This window comes from Pholcus phalangioides, unplaced genomic scaffold, assembly GCF_987345545.1.
Source record: "Pholcus phalangioides strain wild (caught in Gottingen) unplaced genomic scaffold, Ppha-v1.0 ptg000001l_1, whole genome shotgun sequence".
Lineage (NCBI taxonomy): Eukaryota > Metazoa > Arthropoda > Arachnida > Araneae > Pholcidae > Pholcus > Pholcus phalangioides.
In genome coordinates this window covers 29,066,716-29,091,523 of record NW_028301594.1, presented here as the reverse complement: position 1 = coordinate 29,091,523, position 24,808 = coordinate 29,066,716, and the positions used below count along the sequence as shown (strand labels likewise).

Genomic DNA, 24,808 nt, shown 5'->3' with positions numbered 1-24,808 from the left:
GAACAAAACAAAAATGCAGAGATCGGCGAAACGAGCCGCGTGCGACGCATTCACCTCCTCCAAAAACTAGTCGACCAATCATGGGCGTACCCAAAGAGGGGCAGAGGGGGCAGCTGCCGCCCCCCCCCCCTAGGTAGTACGCCCTTGCTGCCAATCACGCCCGACGTAAACTCGTCTTGAGAGACAGAAAATAAGGGAAAGAAAACACGACAAAAAAGTGAAAAGATATCAAGACGAAGAGAAGGGAAACACGACGAAAGTGTCGAAACGCGCTGTGCACGACGCATTTGACTCCTCCAGAAGAAGTCGGCCAATCACGCCGGACTTGTTAAAGAGCTGGCGTGAGTCATATTGCGCTCTGTAGGAAAAAAGAGCCATATCGCTTTTTTTCTTACTGGTGAGTGAACGGCGTGTCGTGCTGGGTGATTCACGCTGTACGCGGCGCAAAAAAACTGCTCCTAGGGGAAACCCGGCTTTAAAAGCGATCATCAGCAAGTCAAGTCCAGTCCAGTCATGTTGATTTAAAATACCGCGTTCACGTGTGTCGGTGACAGACCATTGTGTGCTGCTGCTGATAATTTTGCGTCCCCCCCCCCCTTCCTCGGGCTGAATGAACCGAGTTGTTTGCGGTTTTTTTGTATTATTTTATTATCTGATTGGCTGAAGCTGTGGATCAACCGCTTTTTATGTCTATAACTCGGTAAGTTCCAGTCATTTCTCAGTTATCCCCCCCCCACCCTGTGTAAGCCTTGCTTTTACGTATAATCACACACACCTCCATATTTTATATGATGCCGGCAAGTACTTCAAATTTCGATGTTTTTTAAAGTTTTATGAAGGAATTGATTTTGTTTCCTTTGATATTGTTTTGGTGCTAATGGACGCCTTCCCCTCTCCTACATTCTTGAACGGGCCCCTGGGCAATAATTATCTCCAGGGCCGTCACATTACGCCCCACCCCGGGCCAAGTGATGTTTTGGGGGCCCATCTGGAAGTTTCTGCCCATGAATTTGAAGTACTTGCTCTTGACCAAATGTCATTGTGGGACTCTTTCCCCCTCCCCACATTTCTCTATGCATTTGGAATGCCCCAGGCTGTACTCGGGTAGGATATATTTTAAGGCTGCCTGATTATCACGGGGCCCTTTTAAGTGAACATATGAAATAGTGTAATGAAACAAAAAAAAGATTCACCTCAGGTCCCTCCCCCCACCAGTCTACTGTGGGGAGCTGGGCCAAAGGTGTATTTACATGGGGCTTAACAGGTCCAGAACAGCAAATTTGAGGAATGAGTGGGCAAGAAAATTAGTAGATAAGAGGACTGCAAGATTTGTTAAGTCTGCAGGTTACAAAGTCATATAATCTGCCTAGAAAGCGAAAAACTTGGTCAGTGAGTGACCAGATGAAGGAATTTGCAAGTATGTGAATGAACGAAAAAGTGACTTGGAGAACCGTGTCATTCAATGATAGGAAGAGTCCTAGAACGCATGAGAAAAGCCACCCAGATAGTGAGGACCAGGTAATTGAGGGATCAAAAGAGTTACATAGAGAATTTGCCAGTGTGTGAGTGAGCAATGGAATGACCTAAGGAGTTTGCAGGCATGTGAAGGACCAAAATAGTTACCTAGAGAGTGAAAGAGCAGGCCAATCTGGAAAGCGAGTGGTCAGTTCAGGAAACAACCAAAATATTTACAGGGAATGCAGGGGGAAGGGCTAAGCCAACTGTAGCCCAGGGCAGCAAATTTGAGTGGGGGCCAAGAAAATTTGTTTTGAATGGGAGAAGAGTGGCAAAACTATAAATCCAGTTCTCTCCATGGCATTGTTCTTTAGACCCTTGTTTCCTTGGTGAGTTTAATGTATGAGATGTTGGTTTTTCAAACTAGTTCTGTGGGTGCTTTGCTGCAAGTTACAAAAAACATTTTAGGTGCTATAGCACCCTAATTCCGATGTCCCTGACAATTGATAATCAATAAGCAATAATTTTTATGGGAATTCAAATCGTTTCTTTAAGTGAACAATCAATTTTTTATCCAAAATGATTTAGTATTTATCGGAACGTGATTTTATATGTCACTTTATTAGATGCTTCTAAATGTTTATAGTATTTTGTAATCGTATCATAGAACCTTAAATATGTTATTTTGTTTGTTTCAGGCCAGCTTAGTGTAAATGCTTTTATAACAATTATGACTGACACCCTGTCCGAAACTACCCAGTGGGGTAATTTAAAGACTGATGTTTCAGGTTATGTTGGTATAGACACTTTGCAGGACCAAATACGGAAGAAAGTTTTAAAGAAAGGCTTTGAGTTCAACATTATAGTTGTTGGTAATTATGTTGGCTCCAATTTTTTTTCCAAATGTTTTTAAAAAGTGTTTTTGCCTTGTGATGTGTGTGAGAGAATCTATATTTTATATATTTAAAAAAAAAATTAAAAAATAGAGTAAAACTTTAAAATAGGGTAGTGCAGTGGCTCTTAACCTTTGAAGCCTGCGGTGTGTTAAATCTTTTATCTAAGTGAAAAGCCCAGTCATACACATAACAAACCAGAAATTAATGGGGGGGGGGGGGGAGAGAAATGAAACAGAATCACTTGCGGCTCAATGTGACCAGTGTTAGGGCCGGGAGTGCAAGTAACACTGGGGAAGAGCACATCAAGACTGTCATCTTTTGTCGTGGAGTGCATGGTCGGAAATAAAACTTGAAGACAGTTGAGGGCTCAGCATGTATTTATTTTGCTAGCATAAAACTCGTGCTTGTTGTGTCCTCCGGCAATTTTTGTTTCATATCCAACTATGCATCTTATGACAAAAAAATTTTGTATGTGGACTGTTACGCCTCTTAAAATCATCTTGTCTGTAGCAACAGGTAATTCATGTAACTAGTGGTGCTTTCATGTTAGTAAAATGGGTCCTTGTTGTGTTTTATCTATCCTTTTTCCAATCGTCATGGCAAAATATAATTGAATATATAAGAATCAGGTGTATGCAGAGTTGATCTTAATAGAGGCACGTCTAGTTTGGGGGAGGGCACAATGAATTCCTTACAAAGAATTTTAAATAACCTTTAAAAAACATTTCAAGTCAACAGAAATTGATTAAGATAACATTTTAAGGTATTCTTTTTCTATATCGGGTACTCAAACTGTGCACCGTGACGGCGCTGAGATGGACCGACAAAGGTTTTTCAGAGACTCTGTTTAACTGCTCTGGCAACCACAGATAAGCATTGATTATGGTAAGGGGCACTGCTGGTGGAAAACATTTGAGAGCCCCTGTTCTATATTTTAATTATTTTACAAATATATTTTAAAAATTTTTTAATTTTTGATGGTCTTGGGAGGGGACTATGGCCAACGAAGAATGCCTCCGCGTGAAGTTTGAGTTGTCACTGAAGAAGGTCATCTCATCTATAGCCAATGCATGCACCATCTTTATTCTTTTTTGTAGTATATCCAATGGCTGTAGGTGAGATGACCTTCTTCAGTGACGTGACGTGCTTCGCACAGAGGCCTTCTGCTATAGATGGTGTTGCATGGGTCTCCTGTGCCCTTTCCTGCGTATGTCTCGGATAAATAGACAAATGTCTACTACCTAGCGTAATCATAAATTGCACGAATAATTCTCTTTGAATTTTCTTGTTTTCAAGGTCGAAGTGGTTTAGGGAAATCCACTCTCATCAATACCTTATTTAAAGCTAACGTGAGTAGGAGGACATGTGTCAAAAATGGAGGAGATCCTATCATCTCTGTGTACAAGATTCCAAAAACCACAGAAGTTAAATCAGTCAGCCATGGTAAGTTGTATAGATATCTCTTGTTATTCCAGAGCTTGACAGAAAAATATTTTGTTGCCAGCGAAATTTCTTTTGGAGCCAACTATGACATTTTTTTCTCAAGAAAAATGGTTCCTAAATAATGAATGTTTTATTTATTCTTCAACCTTCTCCAAGCAAGGTTGCTTCATAATTGGTGAAGGACTCAGAAATTGAAGGTTGTGGTGAAAAAAAAGGATGTTTTTGACTATTGATGTACTATATATACTCGTGTATAAGCCGACCTACTCCAGGAATACCAAAACTTCAATAAATTGAAAACCTGTGTATAAGCAGCCCAAAATTCAGTGTATTTTTAGAGGAGGGAAAAAATTCATATATTTTCATGAAATAAAAGTTACAATGAGAAATTATTCAAATTTTCTAATGCATTACTCAGGACCATGGTGTGCCTTTTGGGATCCTTGAAAGGGTTATTATGCGAAATAAGTGTGAATTTTTTTGGGGTCCCTATTTGGCTCGGGGCTTTGGGTCAGTGCTCTGGTTGCCCCAGCCTAGTTACAGCCTATAGCCTTAGTGCCGTCTTAATGCATGGGCTCACCCGGGCCTCAAGAGAAGAGGGGCCTCAGAAAAATGAGAAGCAGTTGAATTTTTTGAGAATTTGCTAGGTAGGGCCTCAGAAAAATCCCTTGGCCGGGGGGTAGGGGGTGGCTATGATGCTCTTAAGAGGCATTGTTGTTTGCTGTTTCTTTATCTTTGGAAATCACTCATTCAACCCATAAATTACTTAAGTAATATTTAAAAGATTTCTGATGCTCACACATCTAATACCTGTATAATCAATGTCAGTCCACCAGGTATAAAAGCCAATGTTTTTGATTTTTTTTTGCTTGATTTTGACTGAATCTGTTCTGTGGGTTTGAACATAGCTGCAAAAATCACTCTACTGATTATTAATGCTATCTAAATGACATCGTCCAGTGAAATTGTGGATTTTCAAGCTAGAGCCCCCATAATAACTTCCCTTTTTATAAAGGCATATTAACTTCAAGCTAGCCATGCAGAGTTCATGTAGCTATATGATTCGGTGGAGAGGGGGGTGATATTTTCTCATTAAAAACAACAAAAAGACTGGGCTTATATGGTATTAAAGAACAACAGAAACTACCACTCCCTGTTGATGTAGTTGATAGAGCATTGCAAACCACCACGTCAAAATTTTTCTCCCATACCCTTTCATCTTAGTTTATTCACAATCTTTGATATTTTTGTTTATCACAATTTTTTCTACATGGTTGCATGAGTTAAATGTGTTACATTCTTGATGCTGGTATGTAACAGTTTAGGTTCACTTTTAGAGGGTGCAAAGGGCTGGGGAGATTTTTTTAAACTGTGAGCATGGCAAGACGGCAACTCATGTCTTCAGTATCTGTTCATAATTTGAATAGATGCACTAGGGAACAAAATATAAAATTTGCATTGTGGTAAGCCGCTGCATTTATTGCATGCTATTTCCATTCTCTGTACGAGTTTTTCCCGAAATGGGCAATATTGCCTCCTGTGGGCGATGGAATGGTCTGGGAGAGAGCGATAGAAGGTATGGTTGTAACATTGGATTCTCTATGGGTATGTTTGAGTTGGGGGCGATGAGAGAAAAGAATTTCTGAAGAAGAGGGAGGGGTAGAATAAAGAGTTTGGGAAACTATGCTCTATACCAGTGATTCCCAACATGAGTGATGGAATGTTCTAGGGGGGCTGTAGAAGCTTCGAGTATAACATAGGATTCTGTGGGTTAAATTGGGTTGGTAGGCAATGGGGGGAAAAAAATTCTGAACAAGGGGACGATGGGACAAAAAAGGTTGGGAAAGTATACTCTATACCAGTGATTCCCCAACATGGACGTTAACGCCCCCGGTGGGGGGCGATGGAATGTTCCAGGGGGGCGGTAGAAGCTACGGATTTAACATAGGATCCTATGGGGGTAGATTGCATTGGGGGGGCGATGGGAGGAAAAAATTTCTGAAGAAGGGGCGATGGGACAAAAAAGGTTGGGAAACTATGCTCTATACCATAGTGTTCCAAACTTTTTGTTCCATCTCCTCCTTTTTCAAAAATGTTTTCTTCTCATCACCCCCCAACTTAAGTCAACCCATAGGATCCTATACTAAACCCTAAGCTTCTACTGCCCGCCCGTGGACCTTTCCATCACCCCCCAGGGGGTAATACTGCCCACTTTGGGAAAATACTGTTCTATACCAACAGCACTTATGAGTGCTTGTAAGTTACTGTATCTAAGTCAAGCTTATTCAGTTCATTGATTACTCAATCAAATTCTGACGTTTGACTATACATTGCTGAACTTAAAGCGATAACCTATTTATTGTGTTAACCCTTGCTGAACATAATGCCAAGGATTCTGGGCCTTCTTCTGCATGAGAACAATGGGGAGAATGTCTCTCCAGCCATTCCTCAATGACCCCAAAGCAGAATGTGCCAAAATCTGTGACGGACGTCGCAGAACAATTTGGAAGAATTTTAAGAGAAAGTGCAAAAAAAAACACTATTACATGTTTGGGGATTTTTACCGCAGAACATTTCCAGTCAGCTGAAGGCTCATCGCAGAACAGTGCTAAACATTCTGCTTTGGGGCTCAATGAAACCAGGAAATTTTGTGTCATCTTTAGACTACAATTTAGCAATCATGTATAGAACATTTTTGATTCCAATTCAGATTTTCTAGTTGCCACAGTGATCTGCCATTTGTTAAGCCTTGCATTATTTATTGTATTGGTTTATATTTTCAATAAATATTAATTTTTAGCTGGAATAAGGTTGACTTTTTTACCACTTATCCAGCTTCAGTAGTTAAGATTTGTGAAGTTTTGGAGCATAAGTATAGATAACTGATGTTTAAAAATGATTTTTTTCTATGAGTGAAGTGAACATAATTTTGCATTGTTTTGTTCGACACCGCATATACTCGAGACGCAAGAGAAAGAGGTCACTCACACAATGAGATGTGCGAGAAAAAAATTATCAGGGCACCCTTTCTGTGTTGAAATTTCCCAAGATCTCGTATTGGCACTTAAATCTGTACAGAAATATTAAGTTTTGGAAAAATTCTTGTACACAAATATGTTTTTAAAATGAATTTAATTCAGATTCAAAAGTAATTTTGGTATATACATATTTAATCATATTGTATTATCATAAAAGTTTTGAATTTCAATGCAAAGCTTTCATAGCGATGTCTGTTTTTTTACAAAAAAAAACCCTTATGATCATGTATTTTTGCAATTACAGTATTAGAAGAAAGAGGAGTTCGTTTGAGGCTAACTGTAACAGATACACCGGGTTTTGGGGACCATATTAACAATGAAAATTGGTAACTGTTCATCAAACATTTTTCTTAAGTTTAAACCGACGCCTATATGAGTTTATGGTGTATTGATCTGATCTTGTATTGTTCTTATTGATTCTGTTCTTTATTTTGGCAGCTGGCTACCGATCCTCGATTATATCAATGAGCAATTCGATAAATATCTCTCAGAAGAACAAAGTGTAGCTCGCAAAAATTACATTCCTGATACAAGGGTACATTGCTGTTTGTATTTTATCCCTCCGACAGGTCATTCGTAAGTAAATATGAATATTGGCTGTTTTTGTTCAAAAATTCAAATTGATATTTTTTTGGTGGAAAAACATTGTTTTTTTTATGTATACCAGTATATATAGAATATTTTCTGAAAATGAATATTTTTATTTGAAAGACCCTGTTGCAATACATTATGCTTGCATGTGTATTTGACTTTGTCAAATCCTTGTTTTTATAGCTTGACCCCTCTTGATATCGAGTTTATGAAGAGGCTTGATTCGGTTGTGAATATTGTGCCAGTCATTGCCAAAGCAGATACTCTGACAGTTGAAGAACGGTCAAGTTTTAAGCAGCGGGTGAGATATTTGTTTTCCTTCCCAGAAAATATATTGCTTTGTCTATTCATTTAATGCAAATATCTCTAGTACAGACAGTTCCCTCCCTCAATTCTTTTATGATATGAACCAATTAGCGTTATAAACATTAATAGTTAAATTGCCTCAGATAAAAATCGCGTCTGACAGTCACGGGCCATTTCTTTTCCAATATTTGTCTTCTCTCCATATTGGGATAGTATTTGGAACCGTGCCTGATGAGTGTGAATGAATAGGCTAATAGAGGGAAGAATAATATTTTTTTTAACTAAGATAAAATTGAATTCTCTGACAGGAAACGAGCTATGCCGATCTCTGGGGATAGACCTTTATGCAGACAAAAATCTCCATAAAATGAAGATTTCTCATGGAAAAACATTGTTTCTCTCATGATGAGTCGCTTAATCTATTGAAAAGAATGATGTGATATGGTTTTATGTACAATTAAAGGTGAATCTGGTTCCATTCCAAAGGATCAAATAGCATTATTTGTAGTTGAACATACATTCACACAACAGACCTGAAGCCGATATGGTCATCCTTTGTTTAAACTGTTTTAGCAACATTATTTCTGAGTATCTGCTTTTATAACCAAGCATCATCATCAAACATTGGTTTTCCAAGAGCTTAGGAAATTTTGTCCATTGCTCTGACACCAAGTAGTGTAATGTAAATTATGGGTCATGTAGATGTGAAGGGAGTTCCCAGAAGTTTTTGTAATGATGGCTGGGAATGAAAGGTGTAACTGTTCCATTCTGTTGAATACTAGAACCTGTAAGTGGACATCCCCCTTTTCCCAAGAGATACCTGCAAACGATATCGCCCATATATAAATAAATGAGGAGGCTGCTCCTATCTGCTATATCTTTTTAGGGGGGGGGGGGGGAAGGAGCAGAGATCTCTCTCCTGAGGATATGGAAGGAAACTCAACACGAAGTTATTGAAAAGTACACGAGTTACTTTTGATGATTATTTGTTTGCATCACTTGATGATCACCAAGGTAGTTCCTTCTTGAGATAGAGAATGTAGGGCATCGTCCTATATAGTGAAGTGGAGTATTCTCACACTGGAGGGATAGACAAATCTGTATAGCCACAGTTGCATTGATGTTTTGCTAAGTTAGCATGACCAGTGACTATTTGTATAACCGGTCGATTCTGTTTCCTATTCAGTGATATAGGGTTTTTTTTTTGGCAATATTTGGTTGGATTCCCAAGGCCAGTTTGGCTTGTCTGCAGTCCTGCTTTGAGTTCCATTATTGATAATGTTTATCTCCAATCCATTTTTTGACATCTTTTATGGTTAACATGGAACAGGATAGAAAAGTTCAGGTCCATATAGCTTCAGATTCACTGCATCTTTGGTTATTTAACCAAGCAACTTCTCTAAAGTAGTTTTTTTATGGCATAATTTGATGGAATATTTACTGTGCATCCAATGAAAATGTCAAATATTTCTGATGAATTACCTGGTCATGGTGCTTCTAGGTAGTAGGACCATGAAGGGTGGGGAGAAACTTGCTTGGCATTCTTTAATCATTGACAAATAATGTGTCAATATTTTTTTTTTTTAAAGTTACAAAAATTTCAATTTACTAAGGATTCATTATGAAAGTGGCACGAGAGGATCGAATTCAGTCAAAATAACTGGTTTGGTTCTTCTAGTGTGGGAGGAATTTTCTACCTCACTGATTATCTCTTCAAGTTAGCTTCCCAAGTGATAAAATTTTCTATCGAAATGAGAGTTCTAGACAATCAAGAGTTGGATAATTTGAGTTTACACTGCATTTTATTTAGTGAGAGAGAAAAGATTGGCATTCCTTGGTAATCTGTAGATATAGGGTAGTCTGTGTTTTAATAGCATTAATTTTTGCTGATGTTTTTACAAAATAGTAATGTTTGTGTGTATATAATAAGTAGAGCTTGGATTTTCGGGACCTAAAAATGAAACGTTGTTGCTGATAGGTTAGGGAACCCTGAATATAAAATTCGAATTTCAAGTTTTTTAACTGATCACCAACAACGTTTCATCTTTAGGTCATAAAAATCTGAGCCCTAATATTAAGTATTTGCTATACATTCAAAGATAAGGGTTCTCAAATATATTCTTGATCAACTTAAAATATATCGATTCATCATCAAGTAGATCTTTTTCAGATAAAACAAGATCTGGAGAAACATGGAATAAATATCTACCCAATGAATGAGCTAGAAGATGATCCAGATGATGTAATCTGCAATAATGATATCAGGGTATGTTTGCGGAAATTTAATCCCTGTACATTAACTAGCATTTCCATTGAAAAAATTTGTATTTTCTTGCTAAGGGGTCATTCAAGTATTACATCAGCATCGAGGGGGGGGGGGGTTCGGATTTGCTGACTTTTGATGACAAGGGGGGGGGGCGGTTTGAAGGTTTCTTATGTCATCAACCACCCGTTTTTGAAGATATGAAATATTCTAAGCTGTTGACGAAATTTTGCTGACGGGGGAGGGGTCAAAAATGGCTGAAAATCTGCTTACGTAATACTTGAATGGCCCCTAAAATATTAGTTTGATATTATTTAATTTCTTGTTCAAATATTAATTGAAAAAAGTTTTGTGTATTAATCCATTGATTTATTAATTCCCTTAAATTCATTGTTGATTTTCTGTGCTTTATCTTGATTATAGGAGATGATACCTTTTGCAGTCGTAGGTAGCGATATTCAACATCAAATAAATGGAAGGACCATCTATGGTCGGCGAACTAAATGGGGAACTGTGGAAGTTGAAAACAGAGAACATTGTGAATTCCCTGACTTGAGGGATATGCTTATAAGGTGTGCCATATTATTTTTCCTTATCAATATTTTCCATCATGCGCATTGGTTACATTTGCTCAAATGTAACAATTGTGATTAGTGGTCTATTTTTCAAGTTTTGTAAAATATCTTTTATCAAACTTTTATAGCGTAATTCAGGTCTTACGAATGAAAATATTTGTAGAATACAAAAAAATTCAGTTGGGCATAGATAAGCTTCTGCAAGGAATAGACTGAGGAAGAACAAATCAAAATTGTGTGGTCAGAAGCCATCCTCTTCCTGCAGTCTGTGATTCGTCTTAATGTATGTACCTCATAAACATGAGATCTGGTTGTAATGTTCTAGAGAACATGTATATTTGCTAGAAAGGGCCTCAGAAAAATCACTTGTCCCGGGACCCCCCCCCCCCCCCCCCCCCATGCTCTTAAGATGCTCTTAAGATGGCCCTGCATCAATAGAAGTTATTCAGATGTGAGAGAGAGAGGGGCAGCTAATACTCTTTCAGGATACTGTGATTTGTAAACTCCCACAATAGTAAGTTTTGCGTCGATACTAAATTGCAGACTGAAAGCAGCCCAAAATTTTTGGGAATTATGGCAACATATTTGCCAACATGAAAGAGAATCACTATGCCCTGAAAATGTCAAAAAAAGCATTACTTTAGATCTTTTTTCTGTGGTTAAAAAATATTTGGCTCCTAAAAATTTTTTCTGTTGCCACGTGTGCCTAGATTTTTTGCAATTTATTAAGCCCTGGTATATAGCAAGGATTGACAAATCAGAAAAAAAATTGTATGCGCTAGCTTGATTATTTTTACAAGCTGAATATTTCCCTTCCCCCCCCCCCCCAAAAAAATCCCAAAATCCATTTTTGGGAATCCATAACTTTTCAAAGATTTGGTTGTAGTGTTGCAGCACATTACCTCTCCAGTTGGTTCCTATGGCCATAAAAAAAATCAGCATGCAAAACTACATTTTGCCAGATTCTTTTAATAAATTGCAGGATTTTTGTATCACAGGAGTTTCAATTTCTGCAGGTCTGGATCTTTGTGACCGGTCTCTTCTTGTAGTTTGTACATGCTTAAATGAATTTTCCTGTGTATCGAAATCAAAAGATTTGAATATAAATATAGAAATTAAACTTGAAGTGGTACGTCATATATATAAAATATATATTTTTTCAATTGACAGAACTCACATGCAAGATCTTGTGGAAGTGACGAGACTGGTACATTACGAGAAGTACAGGCGCACAAAATTACGTACCAGGGACGGTCTCCACCATCACCATCTGAATGGACAAGCCATAGACATTGAAAATCTCAACGAAAGCAGTCTTTAACCAAGTGTGTCTATAAGAGAGTCTATTTTGTACATATATTTTTAAATGAGCATTTCTACTTCGGACTGATAGTTGGACTGCTCCTTCGACAAGAGCTATCCAGAGTGAAGGCTTCGCTATTGTCACGATGATGAAAAATGCAGATTACGTCTGTTCGAATTTCTTTTCCTGTTTAAAATATGCAGATGGTGTTTTTTTTTCCTTTCTCTCTCTCTATCCGACAGTTATTTAGAAGAAAAATTTTCATTGACCATGGCAACCATGATTGATAAAAATGAATTCCTCATTATTTGCATGTGCCTTGTGTGTGTTGAAATACTGTGGGAATATGTGTCATTGGTCAATTCAAGATGGACTATTTTGAAGCATTTTTCTATGGAGGATTATTACGAAAATTGTAATTTTTTAAAAAGTTCTCTGAGAAATGCTTAATGTCGTTCAGAGCAAAAAAATACATGTATTTCAGGCATTTTAACTTGATAAGAACATAATTGAAGCATTATTCTATGTTTTACGTGTAAAAAGTTATCGGAGGAAATTGCCTTGATTTTTGTTATTGATGATCCATCTCTTTGTATTAGGTGCCATAATTTATGAGAAAGAACTCTTCACGTTGACGCAAATTGTTCATTTTCATGCATGTGACCTGTGATTATTTTACACTATAGCATAATTTTATTGCGTGGTGTCAATTTTGAATCTCCCCCTTTTTTTATGCACTTTATCATTGCAAATAATTTTAATAAACAGTTTTTAATTCAATGTCATTTTATTGAATTTTCTGCTTATAACATTGATCAGACATTTTTACTTTCTTTTAAACCAAGCACAACTCTGGTCTCTTGCCATGCCCAATTTACTATTGATTGAGTTGTGCCGGAAGTGTGAATGCATGTACCTAACAGTCTGACGGTCGTATTCACCGACAGTTTAAACTATAATCACAGGTGAAAGGATTGGAGATCGTCACGGATTGGTTAAATTCAGGATTTTGCATAATGAAAATTTCGCATGATTCGTGTCATAGCAGTGTGTGTGAATTTTTGTGTCACACATGTGGTGTTTTTAGGTAGTGGGATTATGAAGGGAGGGGGGGGGGAAAAAACTTGCTTGGCTTTTCTTAATCAATGGACTAATGTCTGTATTTGTAAGTGTCAATGTGTGTTTCTTAGTCCGTATATGGTGGTGGTGAATTTTTAGTGCTGCCGTCTGTACTTCACAGAAGTGAAGTGTAATGATTGAATATTCATAGTGTTGAAGGTCTGTGGCAAGACTTCTTAACAGGGAGATCGGCTTACATTTGCACCTGAAAGTTGGGAAACCAACTTCAGCTGACCACCACTGTGGTAATAGTGGTGTTCCCTGGTCCTCATTATGACTACTCCACAACCACAGTGGCAGACATTTTTACTACTATTAAACCAGATATGCACTTCGTCTTTTGTAAGACTTTTTCATGGGAGACATTTTCACTGCAAACTAGCAAAAGTGCCTGGCGCTTTCTCCATATACTATTTCACCACTTATATTCTCCAGCCATATCGCTACATCACAATTTGCTGCTATTAATGAGTTGGGTTGGGAATGAAGACTCCGTCTATCAGTGGCTGCCTCAAGCTCATTATGGAAAATATCTTGTTCTATATTCTTCCCCCCCCCCCTTATATTCAAGCCTTTCTCCATATACTACTTTACTGCACACCAACTCCAGTCATATATCGCAGTACTGCAATTTCCAACCAGTGGAGTTGGGTGGGAAATTAAAGTGCCATCTAGTGGTGGTTGCCCCAGGCTCAAAGGGTAAAGAACTTGTTTCTCTCATGTTCTATGTCTGGATTCGAACCTGTGGACCTACACAGTAACCTTCATAGTGGAAGACGAGCATCTTGTTACTCTGGCGCTTCCCCATATACTAGCAGCATTGTAAAGGGATAAACATGTCTGAAATGCATTGTATGGGAACAACAGTAACCAAAATAAACATTCCAAAAGTCATTGTTGAGGGCTGAAGAACCATTGTTGCATGACAGATTTTTTTCTAACTTCAGATATTTGCCCAACTTTGATGAACTTTGACTATTTTTCATTCGTCAAGAACGTTCAAGTCTGGTCCTGTTTGGTATACAGACAGAATCTCTGGCAAAGATACAAGTTTACGTATGTGCTTACATAACAAAAATGGTTCGGACACCTGTCATTTTTTCCGGACAACAGATGGCAGCACTTCTCAAACATGAAACAAGCATAACCCTGATATATAAATTTGCAAGCACACAATATACACACATAAAACCTTCCAGCGTGCACAAATTGTCAAGTCTTCAGAGGAATGTATGAGTTGCACGCACAGCATGCTAAGTAGTTGTAATCTACATGATTGCTATCAGTCACCATAAACTTTGTTTATTTAAATCCATTCTTACTTACTTTGAGAGGCAAATGAGGCTGATCTATTTGTAAAGAGTACACCAGGGGTTCTTAACCCTTTTCAGCTGCAACCCACGAAACTTTGTTTTTTGAAATTATTGAAACTAGTTATGTGAAATAAGTGAATTTGTTCGACTTATCATGGAAACTCCCGTGAATCAAGTCTGGGTCAGGACCCATAGTTCAAGAATCCCTGGCTGTTAACAGATTTTTACGACCCATTTCGGAAGCCTCTGCGACCCAAATTTGGGTTCGTGACCCCTATATTAAGAACCCCTGCTCTACACAGAGCACACACACACACAATCGGGCCTACAACATTTTAAATTCATGCTTAATGCAACAGGCATATGCACACAACACATTCTTACATGTAATGATTCATTAGGAAATTTTGCAGAGGAATGTTTACGACGAGGGTACTCAACATTTATGTCAGCGCAAGCCACTTCACCAATTTGAAAACATTTCATAGCTACTCATGTGATCTGTAAATGTGTTGTGGTTCACTTAAATGATTGCCACATTTACAGATCACTTAAGCAATCTGGAAATGTGTCGCAGGCCAATCAAGTGCTCTAGAATTGTGCGAGTAATCCAAAATGTTTTGCAGGCCACTTAAGTGAACTGTAAATCTGCCGTGGGTCGCAAATGATTTGTAAATGTGCCGCAAATCAATTAAATGATATGGCAATGTGCCACAGGTCACTTAAGCAATGCCAGTGTGCTGCAGGTCACTTAAGTGTGAATGTGCTGGTTATTCATTTTACATAATTAGGTTCAGCATGGTTTACGAGGTGAAGTATTAGAGTAGTAATATTTAAATGAGCAAAACAAGCAATAAATAACTGAAACAACAAAACTAAAGAGAAACACCAGTTTTTCATCAATATGCATTCATTTTAATAGTCGCTATAATTTCAAACACTGTTAAAACAAGTGAATTTCAATAATTCTATATTTATATATACGTTCCAATATAGTTTGTACACATAATAATCTATGTATATTAAACTCTGTGCACAAAAGAAAAAAAAAACATTTCAAATCAGCAACTTCCAACAAAATAACCAACAACTTTTTTCAGAGGTCCAATGGGCGTGAGGAGAGAGGGGAAAAAATCATAAAATATCTGTACAATTTTTTTACACTAATGTAGTGCAGTTTTTTTTTTGATTAGTGTACAATCTTCCTTTTTCCCAGGAAAGAAAAGCAATGTTAAAAAGAAATCGACTGCTTACAAAGCTCTTGTCTTTCGCATTTGTCCTCTATTGCACCAACTGAAATATTCTCAATAAACTCCATTAGCAATTCATAACTGATACAAGTGTGATCCATTCCCGGACTTTTCTAGATGTTAATGAATTTGACACATTTTTTAAAATAACATTCATGGCATTGCAGTGTTAATTATATTTTGAATGTATAGTAAGTAAAATAGTAAAGATATAAGTATAGATAGTAAAGAAAATAAGTAAACACTATTGAAACCTTAACACAATAAGACTGACTGAAACCGGTCTCGTGAACATGATGCTAAAGCAGAATTTAAACCATCTGTAAGGAAACAGTATCTACCAAATGACATCTTCGGAAGTTGAAACAGTTGCTGTAACTTCGATCAACTTTTTAATTTTTTTTTTTTTAATTGTGAGGTGAATTGAACTGGGTTATATTAAATCAATTGCATAAATCAATGATCGGACTTTAAAAATTAATATATTTTTTAAACCATTACACATAATATGTGCATTGAAAGATTGGTAAAGTTCAAAACTGAATTGTGGACAAAATTTTTAACTGCCGATTCCACAAGCACCCTTCTAGATAAGAATCAAGTAAATTTATCAAATACTTGTACATTGCACCAGCCTTCGAAAGAACCTACACCTCTCGGCTCCTCGCTGTTTATTGTTTATTCGATTTTTCGTCTAACCAATTGCTGCCGGGAGTCAACCCTTTTTTCAACATCTTTTGTGACGTCTAGGATATCTGCGCGTTCTCAAAGGATGCGTCAAGCTCTCTGCTCCATCAGAACTGGATTCCACGTCATCACGAAGCAGAAACGTCAGTTTTCGTCTTCAATCTGTCTTTCACATCACAAATTCTAGTAGAGCAAACACTGGCTCTTGTACCAGTCAGCTCAGGAACGGATTGTGTAGTGTGCAAGACTGGATTACGACACAGCACACCCGTCAAGGACGAACTTTGTTCGTTCATCGGATGGATAGAACAAGCTGGATTTCACCCAGTCTTTTGTTCATAATACACACTGAAATCAGCGTTTGTCGAAGTTTGTATACATTTTAGTAGATTTTGGTGACAATTTGATTTTGCACTTTACTATAGAAATGATGGCACCTTATAGGATTTTTTTTCTGCAAAATCAAACTGTTGCCAAAATCTGTAACAGCCAATTCCGAATATTTGTCAAATATCTACTTCAATGAACACAGATTTCAGTGATTGTATTACGTAAAAAAGGCTAAGTTTCATTTTAACTACAACACAGTGTATTATAGGCTATTTTGAAAGCTGGTGCAATGGACACATGGTAAATTTGCTCAGTTTGGGTAGCTGCAAGGGTATTTGCAGAATGGCGATTATACATTTTGGCCACAATTTGATTTCGCAAATCTTTCAGCACTTGTAGCACACCATTAAATTCCTTCTCCACCAGGGACCCTACATCCACAAGAACACACACAGAACCCTTTCTACTTATTAAATTGTTTCTGAGAATTAAATTCTGACCCCCCTAAATCCCCATCCAAGGCCAAATTCTTGTGCGGGTTCTGATGAATTCTATTGGTGTTTTTACACAGACACTCGCTCTGATCCTTGTTTGCCATGGTTTTGCTCTGCAAATTCCCTGCCAGTGATCTTGCTTTCCCTCTTTTTCTCCCTTTCGCATACACAACCTGGTTCTGATTGTAGTCTAGGCTATACAAAATCAAAGACAGTCGCAACACAAGTTCCTTTGTTGAATCCATTGTCAACGAATCCTCCCAATTAAGTCCAACCCTGCCGTTCGTCTTGTGCGCATTGCTTGGCTCGAGAAGAAATATTTTGTGACAGCCACACACATGGATGGAAAATCCCAGCAAACCACTTGAAGATAATGCATAGTGCAAGCATGTAGATGCACCTTAAAAGTGTCACACTTTTAACTAACATATCTAACTTGAATATTTTATGTCTGCGGCCACATTAAAGCACCTTTCATCACTACCCTTCATTTTTATCCGTGCCTCTTTTTTCATGAAAATTCCAGGGCCACATCGCATCTGGTTGACAACCACTGATATAAATCAGTAATTCACAAGCATTGGCATGTAGCTGCCCTGGAATATCGTAGACGGGAAAGGGAGATGAAATTCAACTAAAAGGGGAGCCATAGGACAGAAAATTAAGGGGATGCAGAGGGGGGAAAACATGAAATTTTGTACATTATAAACCAACATAGAATATCAGCTGCTTGTTGCCAAGTGCGCTGCGGGAAAAACAATGCCGAGAAACGATAAACCCCCAACAAGTGTTGTTTCCCCCCCCTTCACTATCCAGTCAATTGAAAGTTGGGAGGTGGTGACTCCATTAGAACAGGAGCACAAAGACAGAAAGCATGAATCTGAAGGCAAAATAAGGTTTAGAAACACACATCTAAATGACACAATATTGATTACAAAAAATTCTTACTAGAAATGGCAGAAATATACAGTCCAACGCTGTTATGGTGCCCTCTGATATCATGCTATGAATTTTCAGTGAACAAATCTTCCATATATAGGGATTACACAAGTTCTCAACCGTGATTCTATGTAATGCCAAACTTGTTATAGCGCCAGAATTATGTGAAATCTCAATGATGGTATGAAATCAGGGTTTGGTAAAATTATTGAGCGACTACTTTTAACTGATAACACGTGAGAGTTAAGTCAATTTCAAGAAGAAAAAAAAAGGTACATAAAAAAATTCTATTTATCACACAGCATGCAGTAAGGACCCAGATTTTTCCAACAACCTGGATTCCAGAGAGCCCGGAAAGTTGAAATTTATAAAGTGATTATTTACTGCAATATATTTGCGATTTATGTTAATAAATTTCTCTGTTCAAGTTCCCAGTAAGAATATTGCAACTACTTGACTTTCACCAACTTCAAGAAAGTCAACTTTCCTTCTTTCCCCCATGGTATTCAAATTTCATTGCAGAAACAAGAAGCATCACAAAATATTGATAACTATTTACATTCAAACTTAAATTGCAATCTGAAATATATATAAAAGAGAGAGAGAGAGAAATCCCTGTTCACAAATTTTCAAACTATACATCAAATTGAGAGGAAAAATAAAGTTGATCTCTTGGAAACTCATTCCAAGAACATTACGAACAGTGAAACTTTAGAAGCCATTACAAACGAACATTCTTACAGAATAAATGAAGCGCTTATTTCTAAAGCATTGAAAAATGTACATAACTGTTAGCCCTGCACAGAGGTTTCTGCAACTGGCAGTTGAATAAAAAAATGTCTTCAATCAGTAACTCGATACCATTTTCTGTGTAACAGACACTACATGAGCTGAGCAGGTGCAGTAACCAGAAATGTAAGAATATGTTTCATTCTTATATCACAATACATGTTTTAGGATAAAAAGTACAAAAATTCTTTAATGTGTCTTTTCCTTTTATCCAAATGTGATTACGATTTTCATAATCAGATTCAGACACGCACACAAAGTCATTGCATTAGACACAGTTGGAATAGACACAGGAGTGTATTAAATGATGACTGTGCATTTCTCTAAAAATAAAGGGTTCTTAACCTAACTTAAAAATTTATATTAAATACGTTTGATCAACAAAATATTTAGTTCTTGAAATCAAGTGAAACCAGTGAGTGGCATTTTAACAGGTAAGCAAACAGAACCCAAATCAAACAAGGGGCTGCAAATTATTGAATGGTTTCATTAATTCAGGAATATTATTTCTCATCAATTTTCAATTATTTTTCATTGATTGTGGTATTACGCTGTTAAATTAATTTAAAATTCTCATCATGTCAGAATTTTCATTAGTTTGCGCTTAATGTGCTCATATTATATAGGCCTTGATAATTTTCAGCATTCCTGTGCATTTCATAAGAATATCATGCCATTTCAAATCCACACTTCTCCCAAAACACTGTATATAAAATCATAGATCAAGGGGGGCCCAAAACTGTCTGGGTCCCAGCCCAAGCTGCTGAAATTTAAGCCTTTGAAAACACTGGTGCAACAAATAGATTTATAATTTGTATTGTAAGTGGATTTGTACAACCCATTTCACAGAAGCCATTGCAAATTAAGTTTTGGTCGCAACCCATATGTTAAGAAATCCTGTCCTAAATAGCAACAAGTCAACTGCAAAAATGCCATACATTCCTGATAACACAGAAATTAAATGATAGATAACTTCTTGAATATAAAGATTAACATTGTAAAGTCATTAATATGGGAAATGAAATCAATCGCAATGACATGGAAGTTTGGAAGAAATACTGCTACCTTTATACACACCATATTTCTTGGCCTATTCATCATAATGTTTGTGTTTTTAAAAACATTTTAGAAATGTGCAAGAAAAACAAAAAAATTCAAATATTGACTATCATATAATATTAAAACATCTAATCAAATTACATTTCACCAATTCAGAAATGTTTCCAATCATTTGGCCAAGCATAAATACACTCGGACTTGGTTAAGTCGAAGCTCATGGGGACAGCAAAAAAGTTTGAATTATCCAGTTTATAAATATAGTGGTGAAAATATTTTAGTGATAATTATACTTTCACTAAAAATAAAAAAAAACTCCTGATAATTATAAAAATGTGTTAAATGCCATCACTGGCTCTGCCAGTGTTCTCCTTGTTGCAACTAATGAACTAGTGTTTATATAAAGCGTAATCAATTATGAAAATTATTTCTTTTGTAATTTTGATTTGTTTCCTTTTTGAATGTTTCTAAACACTGCATGAAATCTTCAAATTAATTTGGAAAATTGAAGATGCAGTTTTCAAACCTCAAAAACAGAATTTTTCTAATCTGTCCCGTAGCATCTGCAAATATTGGAATAGGAACATCTGTTGCTTTTTTAGAGTAGTTTTAGTCCTCTTGGATGAGAAAATTCAATGTGAATTTTTTTATTCTCTATACCTTTTCACAAACACAATCTCACTGTTTGTGGAGAAGTTGATTGCCACATACACACTAACTTTCCTTTCATACTTCCTGGGTAGAAGCATTTGCATCTGCTATGGGCAGGCATTAATGAAGTCACTCAAGATCTGATAAGGCACCAGAGCTGCATGCGGAATTACAAAAGCCAGTGTGTGTATGAAAATGATAACGAAAGTGGTTCTTACTTGAGGCCACAACAACAATAAAAGTTCAGACTAGACACAACAACAATATAAGTTCAAACTTGTTTGACTAATTTTTTTTATGTTTTAATATGGGCTAAGCGTTATATTTTGGAAAAGATCAGTAAACCATAGAATAAAGGAAAGGATCACTAAAGGTTAGTCAGGAATTATGAAAAAAGATGTTTTGCAAATGACATACCTGACTCAAACTTCAAACTATTCAAAACTTTAGGGAAGACAATTGAATTAAACAATTTCTACATTATATTTAACCACTTTACAATCAAGGACGTAGTATTGAGTCCAAACGCCAGTGGAATAAATTCAAACAAGTTCTCTGTGTTCTTTCCTCTTTCACCACGAAGCTATGCATATATATAATGAAAAAAAGTTCTTTTTACCTCAATTTATTTCTATACTCCTACTAGTGATTTTTTTTCCCAAACATGTGATGTATCCTTCTACCATATGCATGTATGACCGAAAGAGAACAAGTAAAGTAAGGGTGAAAAGAGAAATCTATTTTGTAGGCACTCTCTTATCAACTTATCTATTATACTGTTTTGGTTTTGTTTTTTTTTCCTACTTCTTTTTTCTTTCTCATTTTCCTTTTTCTAAAGTGCAGTTAGGTTAGGACAAAGTTATTATATTTATCACAAATTCATCAAATATAGATCATCTGAATTTCTTGACAATAGAGCTCGTAAGTGAAGGGGTTGATAGGAATTTTGAGGGGAATTCCTGGAATTCGAATTAGCCAAGTTCACGTGTATTTGTTGGCAGAATATGAGGTAGTGGTAAATACATGGAAGTTAAATTTTATCAAAGAAAAGTGCTCACGATATGCAGATGCAACATTAAGCACAAAAATATTTTGTGATTTTTCACACAACAGCGCTTATAGATAAGTAATTATTCCAAGAAATATGGTATGCTATTATCAGGCCGTTTTTCAAATGACCGAAAAATATCAAACCATTAAAACTGAAAACAAACGTTTGAGTATTTCTTTTGCACTAGAGGAAAAATATTTTCACAACAGGCAAGCAACCAATAGAAGACATTTATATTTTCTCAATCACAAGCAAATTCCTTCGATAATCACCACAAGGAGAAATACCTCCATTGCCTAAACTTAAAACCATTTGGTCGTTATTAGTGTCATTTTTATTTTTAATAATGTATGACTTAAACATTTACATAGACCGTTAAAAGGTGGAAATCCTGTAACTTCCTAACAGAAATCCTACAATTTTTTTAAAAATTCAGCAAATGTACTTTTGTGTTTAAGTTTTTAATTCCATAAAATAAGAACCAAAATAAGTATAAGATGACCATATGGCCTATATTTTGCAGGTCATTCCATTATTAATTTATTTTTTAAAATCATTTGCTGTCCAGCTATTTAAAAAAAACTTCATTTTCTTTTCAACGAAGCGAATGATATTTATTCTTTGCGATATTTACTGGACATATTCATCACATCGAAGATTTTTTTTCCATGAAATCATTCTAATTCACTGTGATTTGCAGCTCTTCATTTGCCCCACATTGGCAATTTTTAGAATAAACTATGATTTCTGCCCACAATTGACAACATTTTGAATTTTTTTCGGTATATATAGATCATAATTTTCCAGAATTTTCGAAAATGGAAGAAAATATGGTGATTTCGAAATACAGAAGAAAATATGGTGCGGAATTATCTCCAAGTTTATGTCCAAATGTATTTTTTTTAAAACCGCTTTCAACATGAACGGGTCATCATGTTTGTTAATGTTCATCGATTTAGAATGTTCTGACCGCTGTTTTTTCATGCATGGTATCACATTGAGTTGGTAGTGCCATGTTGGAAAAAACCTTTTCATGTAAAGGGATGGTTGCTTAAAGTTGCTCTGTTCTTAAATACAGAAACAGTGGCAGCAGAAAACAACAAAATTCGATGTTACTCTTCTTAACGTTTTTCTTCTTTGTATGATGAGAGCAATACCTCAAAACCAGCAATAAAAACTTATAATACAGAAGCTCTGTAAATGTGAAATTTGGCATTGTCGGGCAGAATCTGGAAAGTTGGCAACTCTGCATACAGCAAGCGTGTCAAAAAGCTTGAACTTTTGATAACACCAAAAAAAAAAACTTTCCCTCAAACATAAAATTTTCTTAAATTGAAAAAATGCATTTTCCTACATTATTATTATTTAGCATAGTTGTGTCGAGAATAAAAAAATTTCAAAAATTTTCATAAACTTTACAACACAAAATCATCACATCTGAACATACTGCCCATAGCAACAATGAAAAGGGTCATTTTCGGCTGTTCTCGAACAGTTCTGGTTACAGGATATCACACTCACATTTCCCCAGTGTCCAGTTTCTAAATTTAGCTGTGATTATACAATAAGATGCATCCTGTATATATTTATACAGTAAGTTCAGTACATGTCATTGAAATGAGATAAGTTCATTGCTTCTCTGGAAGTAATTAAGCTCTTGCACCAGCAAACCAATGTATTTTTAGGTTTATCTTACCAGCCTCCACATAAAAAAATAACAATAATGAGAAATTACCTAAAATTTTACACACTTAGTCAAGAGTGTATAACAGCTTTGCACATGCCCCCATAGTAAGAAATATATAAATTTTGAAACTTTTGAACTCCCAAAACTCAGGGAGCTCTCTTTTTTTAACGTACTACAAGAAATAATGTGAAGAAATTGCATTCTCAATGTACAATTCCACAACTGCTTATTTATAGCCATTCACCAATTGAAAAACCCAACCACCGCTTCACAAAATTTGACCTCCCACTGATAAAAGTGATGATAAAAATATTTACTAAGACAACATTTTGTTGTTTTCACAACATCTAACACTACAAAAAGAAAAACAAAGTGCCATTTAAACCTTCCCAGTGATATTTGCATGCGAGAATTCATTTCTCGTAGGACTCACAACACTTTTCAGGTACGGCAGCGAGGAGAAAAAACAGGTTAACTAAGATTTAAACACTTACATATACCTAAATAATGTAATTTTAGAACATGAGGGTATGATGGTACAAATCATTAATTTTGAGATTGCAATTAAGTTTTTGTAAAATTTATGCATAATCTAATACATTCATTTTATTTATTGACATCTCTGAAGCATCAGATTACCTTACAGAAGAAATTACTAATCAGATGAACTCTTTTTCAACAAAGAACATAATTTACTACAACCATATACAATGCTTATTCAAGGAAAAAGACTGGATTTAAAAAAGAAGATTCAATAAGAAAAACACAATAAGTAATCACTGGGATGTTGTGTTTCAACTTTCCTTCAACACAAATAAAATGGCCCTCCTACGCAAATCACTTGGTGTGTTAGCAGGAAAATCGCTGATCAGTAATCTTTAGAAACAGGCATCATTGTACAGTGAAAATTAATATGCTCATAATAAAACTATAGTTCCAACCATTCTATTAATTGTGGTACCAGCACTGCATTGCACAAATGTAGTTATGTGTCAATAACAAAAACATTTATTTCTTTTCTTTCGAATTTACCCTTCTCTCTATAGAATCAGGAGAAGGGGACAATTAAGTTCACAACAGTAAAAAAAATTGAATCTGATTAAAACTAATAAACCGGGATTTCATAGGGGAAAAAAGTTTTTCCTTCATTAAAAAAAAAACTGAAAAGATTTTTTTTACATGAAACATTTTATGATTCATTCTCTGATCGCATTTGTTCAGCAACTTCCTCCTTAGTAGCCTCGTTATTTGTACTAATGTTCGTGACTGACTTGTCTAACAAAGGTCCGGCGGGAACAGCTGGCTCCGTTTCTGCTTGAGGTTGCTGTGGCACAATGCTGAGGGAATTTACTGCTGGTTGCAACACGTTTGACTGCGACAGAGTGACCATGCTTGGGTGTATTGGTGCACACGTAGATGAAGGTGCCTGAACAATGACGGTTGGCTGCTGCTGCTGAGGACGTGGACATAACAACTCTTTTGACTGGTCTCGAAGAGCAGATAGTCCAGTCAATTGACCAAACAGTTTTTCTGTTTAAAAATAAAACACAAAGAGAGCTTTGAATTATTATC

General features: G+C 36.3%; 2 protein-coding genes across 4 annotated transcripts in view; one reads left to right on the top strand and one right to left on the bottom strand.

The window, feature by feature from the left end:
* The window catches only part of LOC149090291 (neuronal-specific septin-3-like), a 53,983-nt gene extending 41,328 nt beyond the window's left edge, over positions 1-12,655 (top strand). For 2 of the 3 annotated variants that reach the window (XM_089233866.1, XM_089233873.1), the window contains exons 4-11: positions 2,154-2,327; positions 3,648-3,794; positions 7,077-7,158; positions 7,271-7,408; positions 7,607-7,724; positions 9,900-9,995; positions 10,416-10,564; positions 11,738-12,655. In XM_089233866.1, coding sequence (XP_089089992.1) covers positions 2,154-2,327; positions 3,648-3,794; positions 7,077-7,158; positions 7,271-7,408; positions 7,607-7,724; positions 9,900-9,995; positions 10,416-10,564; positions 11,738-11,888 — 1,055 coding nt within the window. In that variant the 3' untranslated portion in view covers positions 11,889-12,655. Of the gene's footprint in view, positions 1-376; positions 701-2,153; positions 2,328-3,647; positions 3,795-7,076; positions 7,159-7,270; positions 7,409-7,606; positions 7,725-9,899; positions 9,996-10,415; positions 10,565-11,737 lie in introns of those variants that run through there. The other variant, XM_089233879.1, reaches the window with a different exon arrangement.
* A 2,545-nt stretch (positions 12,656-15,200) lies between these two features.
* Positions 15,201-24,808, bottom strand: part of LOC149090290 (forkhead box protein K1-like) — a 52,903-nt gene continuing 43,295 nt past the window's right edge. Inside the window, exon 7 of the mRNA XM_089233855.1 lies at positions 15,201-24,766. Coding sequence (XP_089089981.1) covers positions 24,426-24,766 — 341 coding nt within the window. The 3' untranslated portion in view covers positions 15,201-24,425. The remainder of the gene's footprint in view (positions 24,767-24,808) is intronic.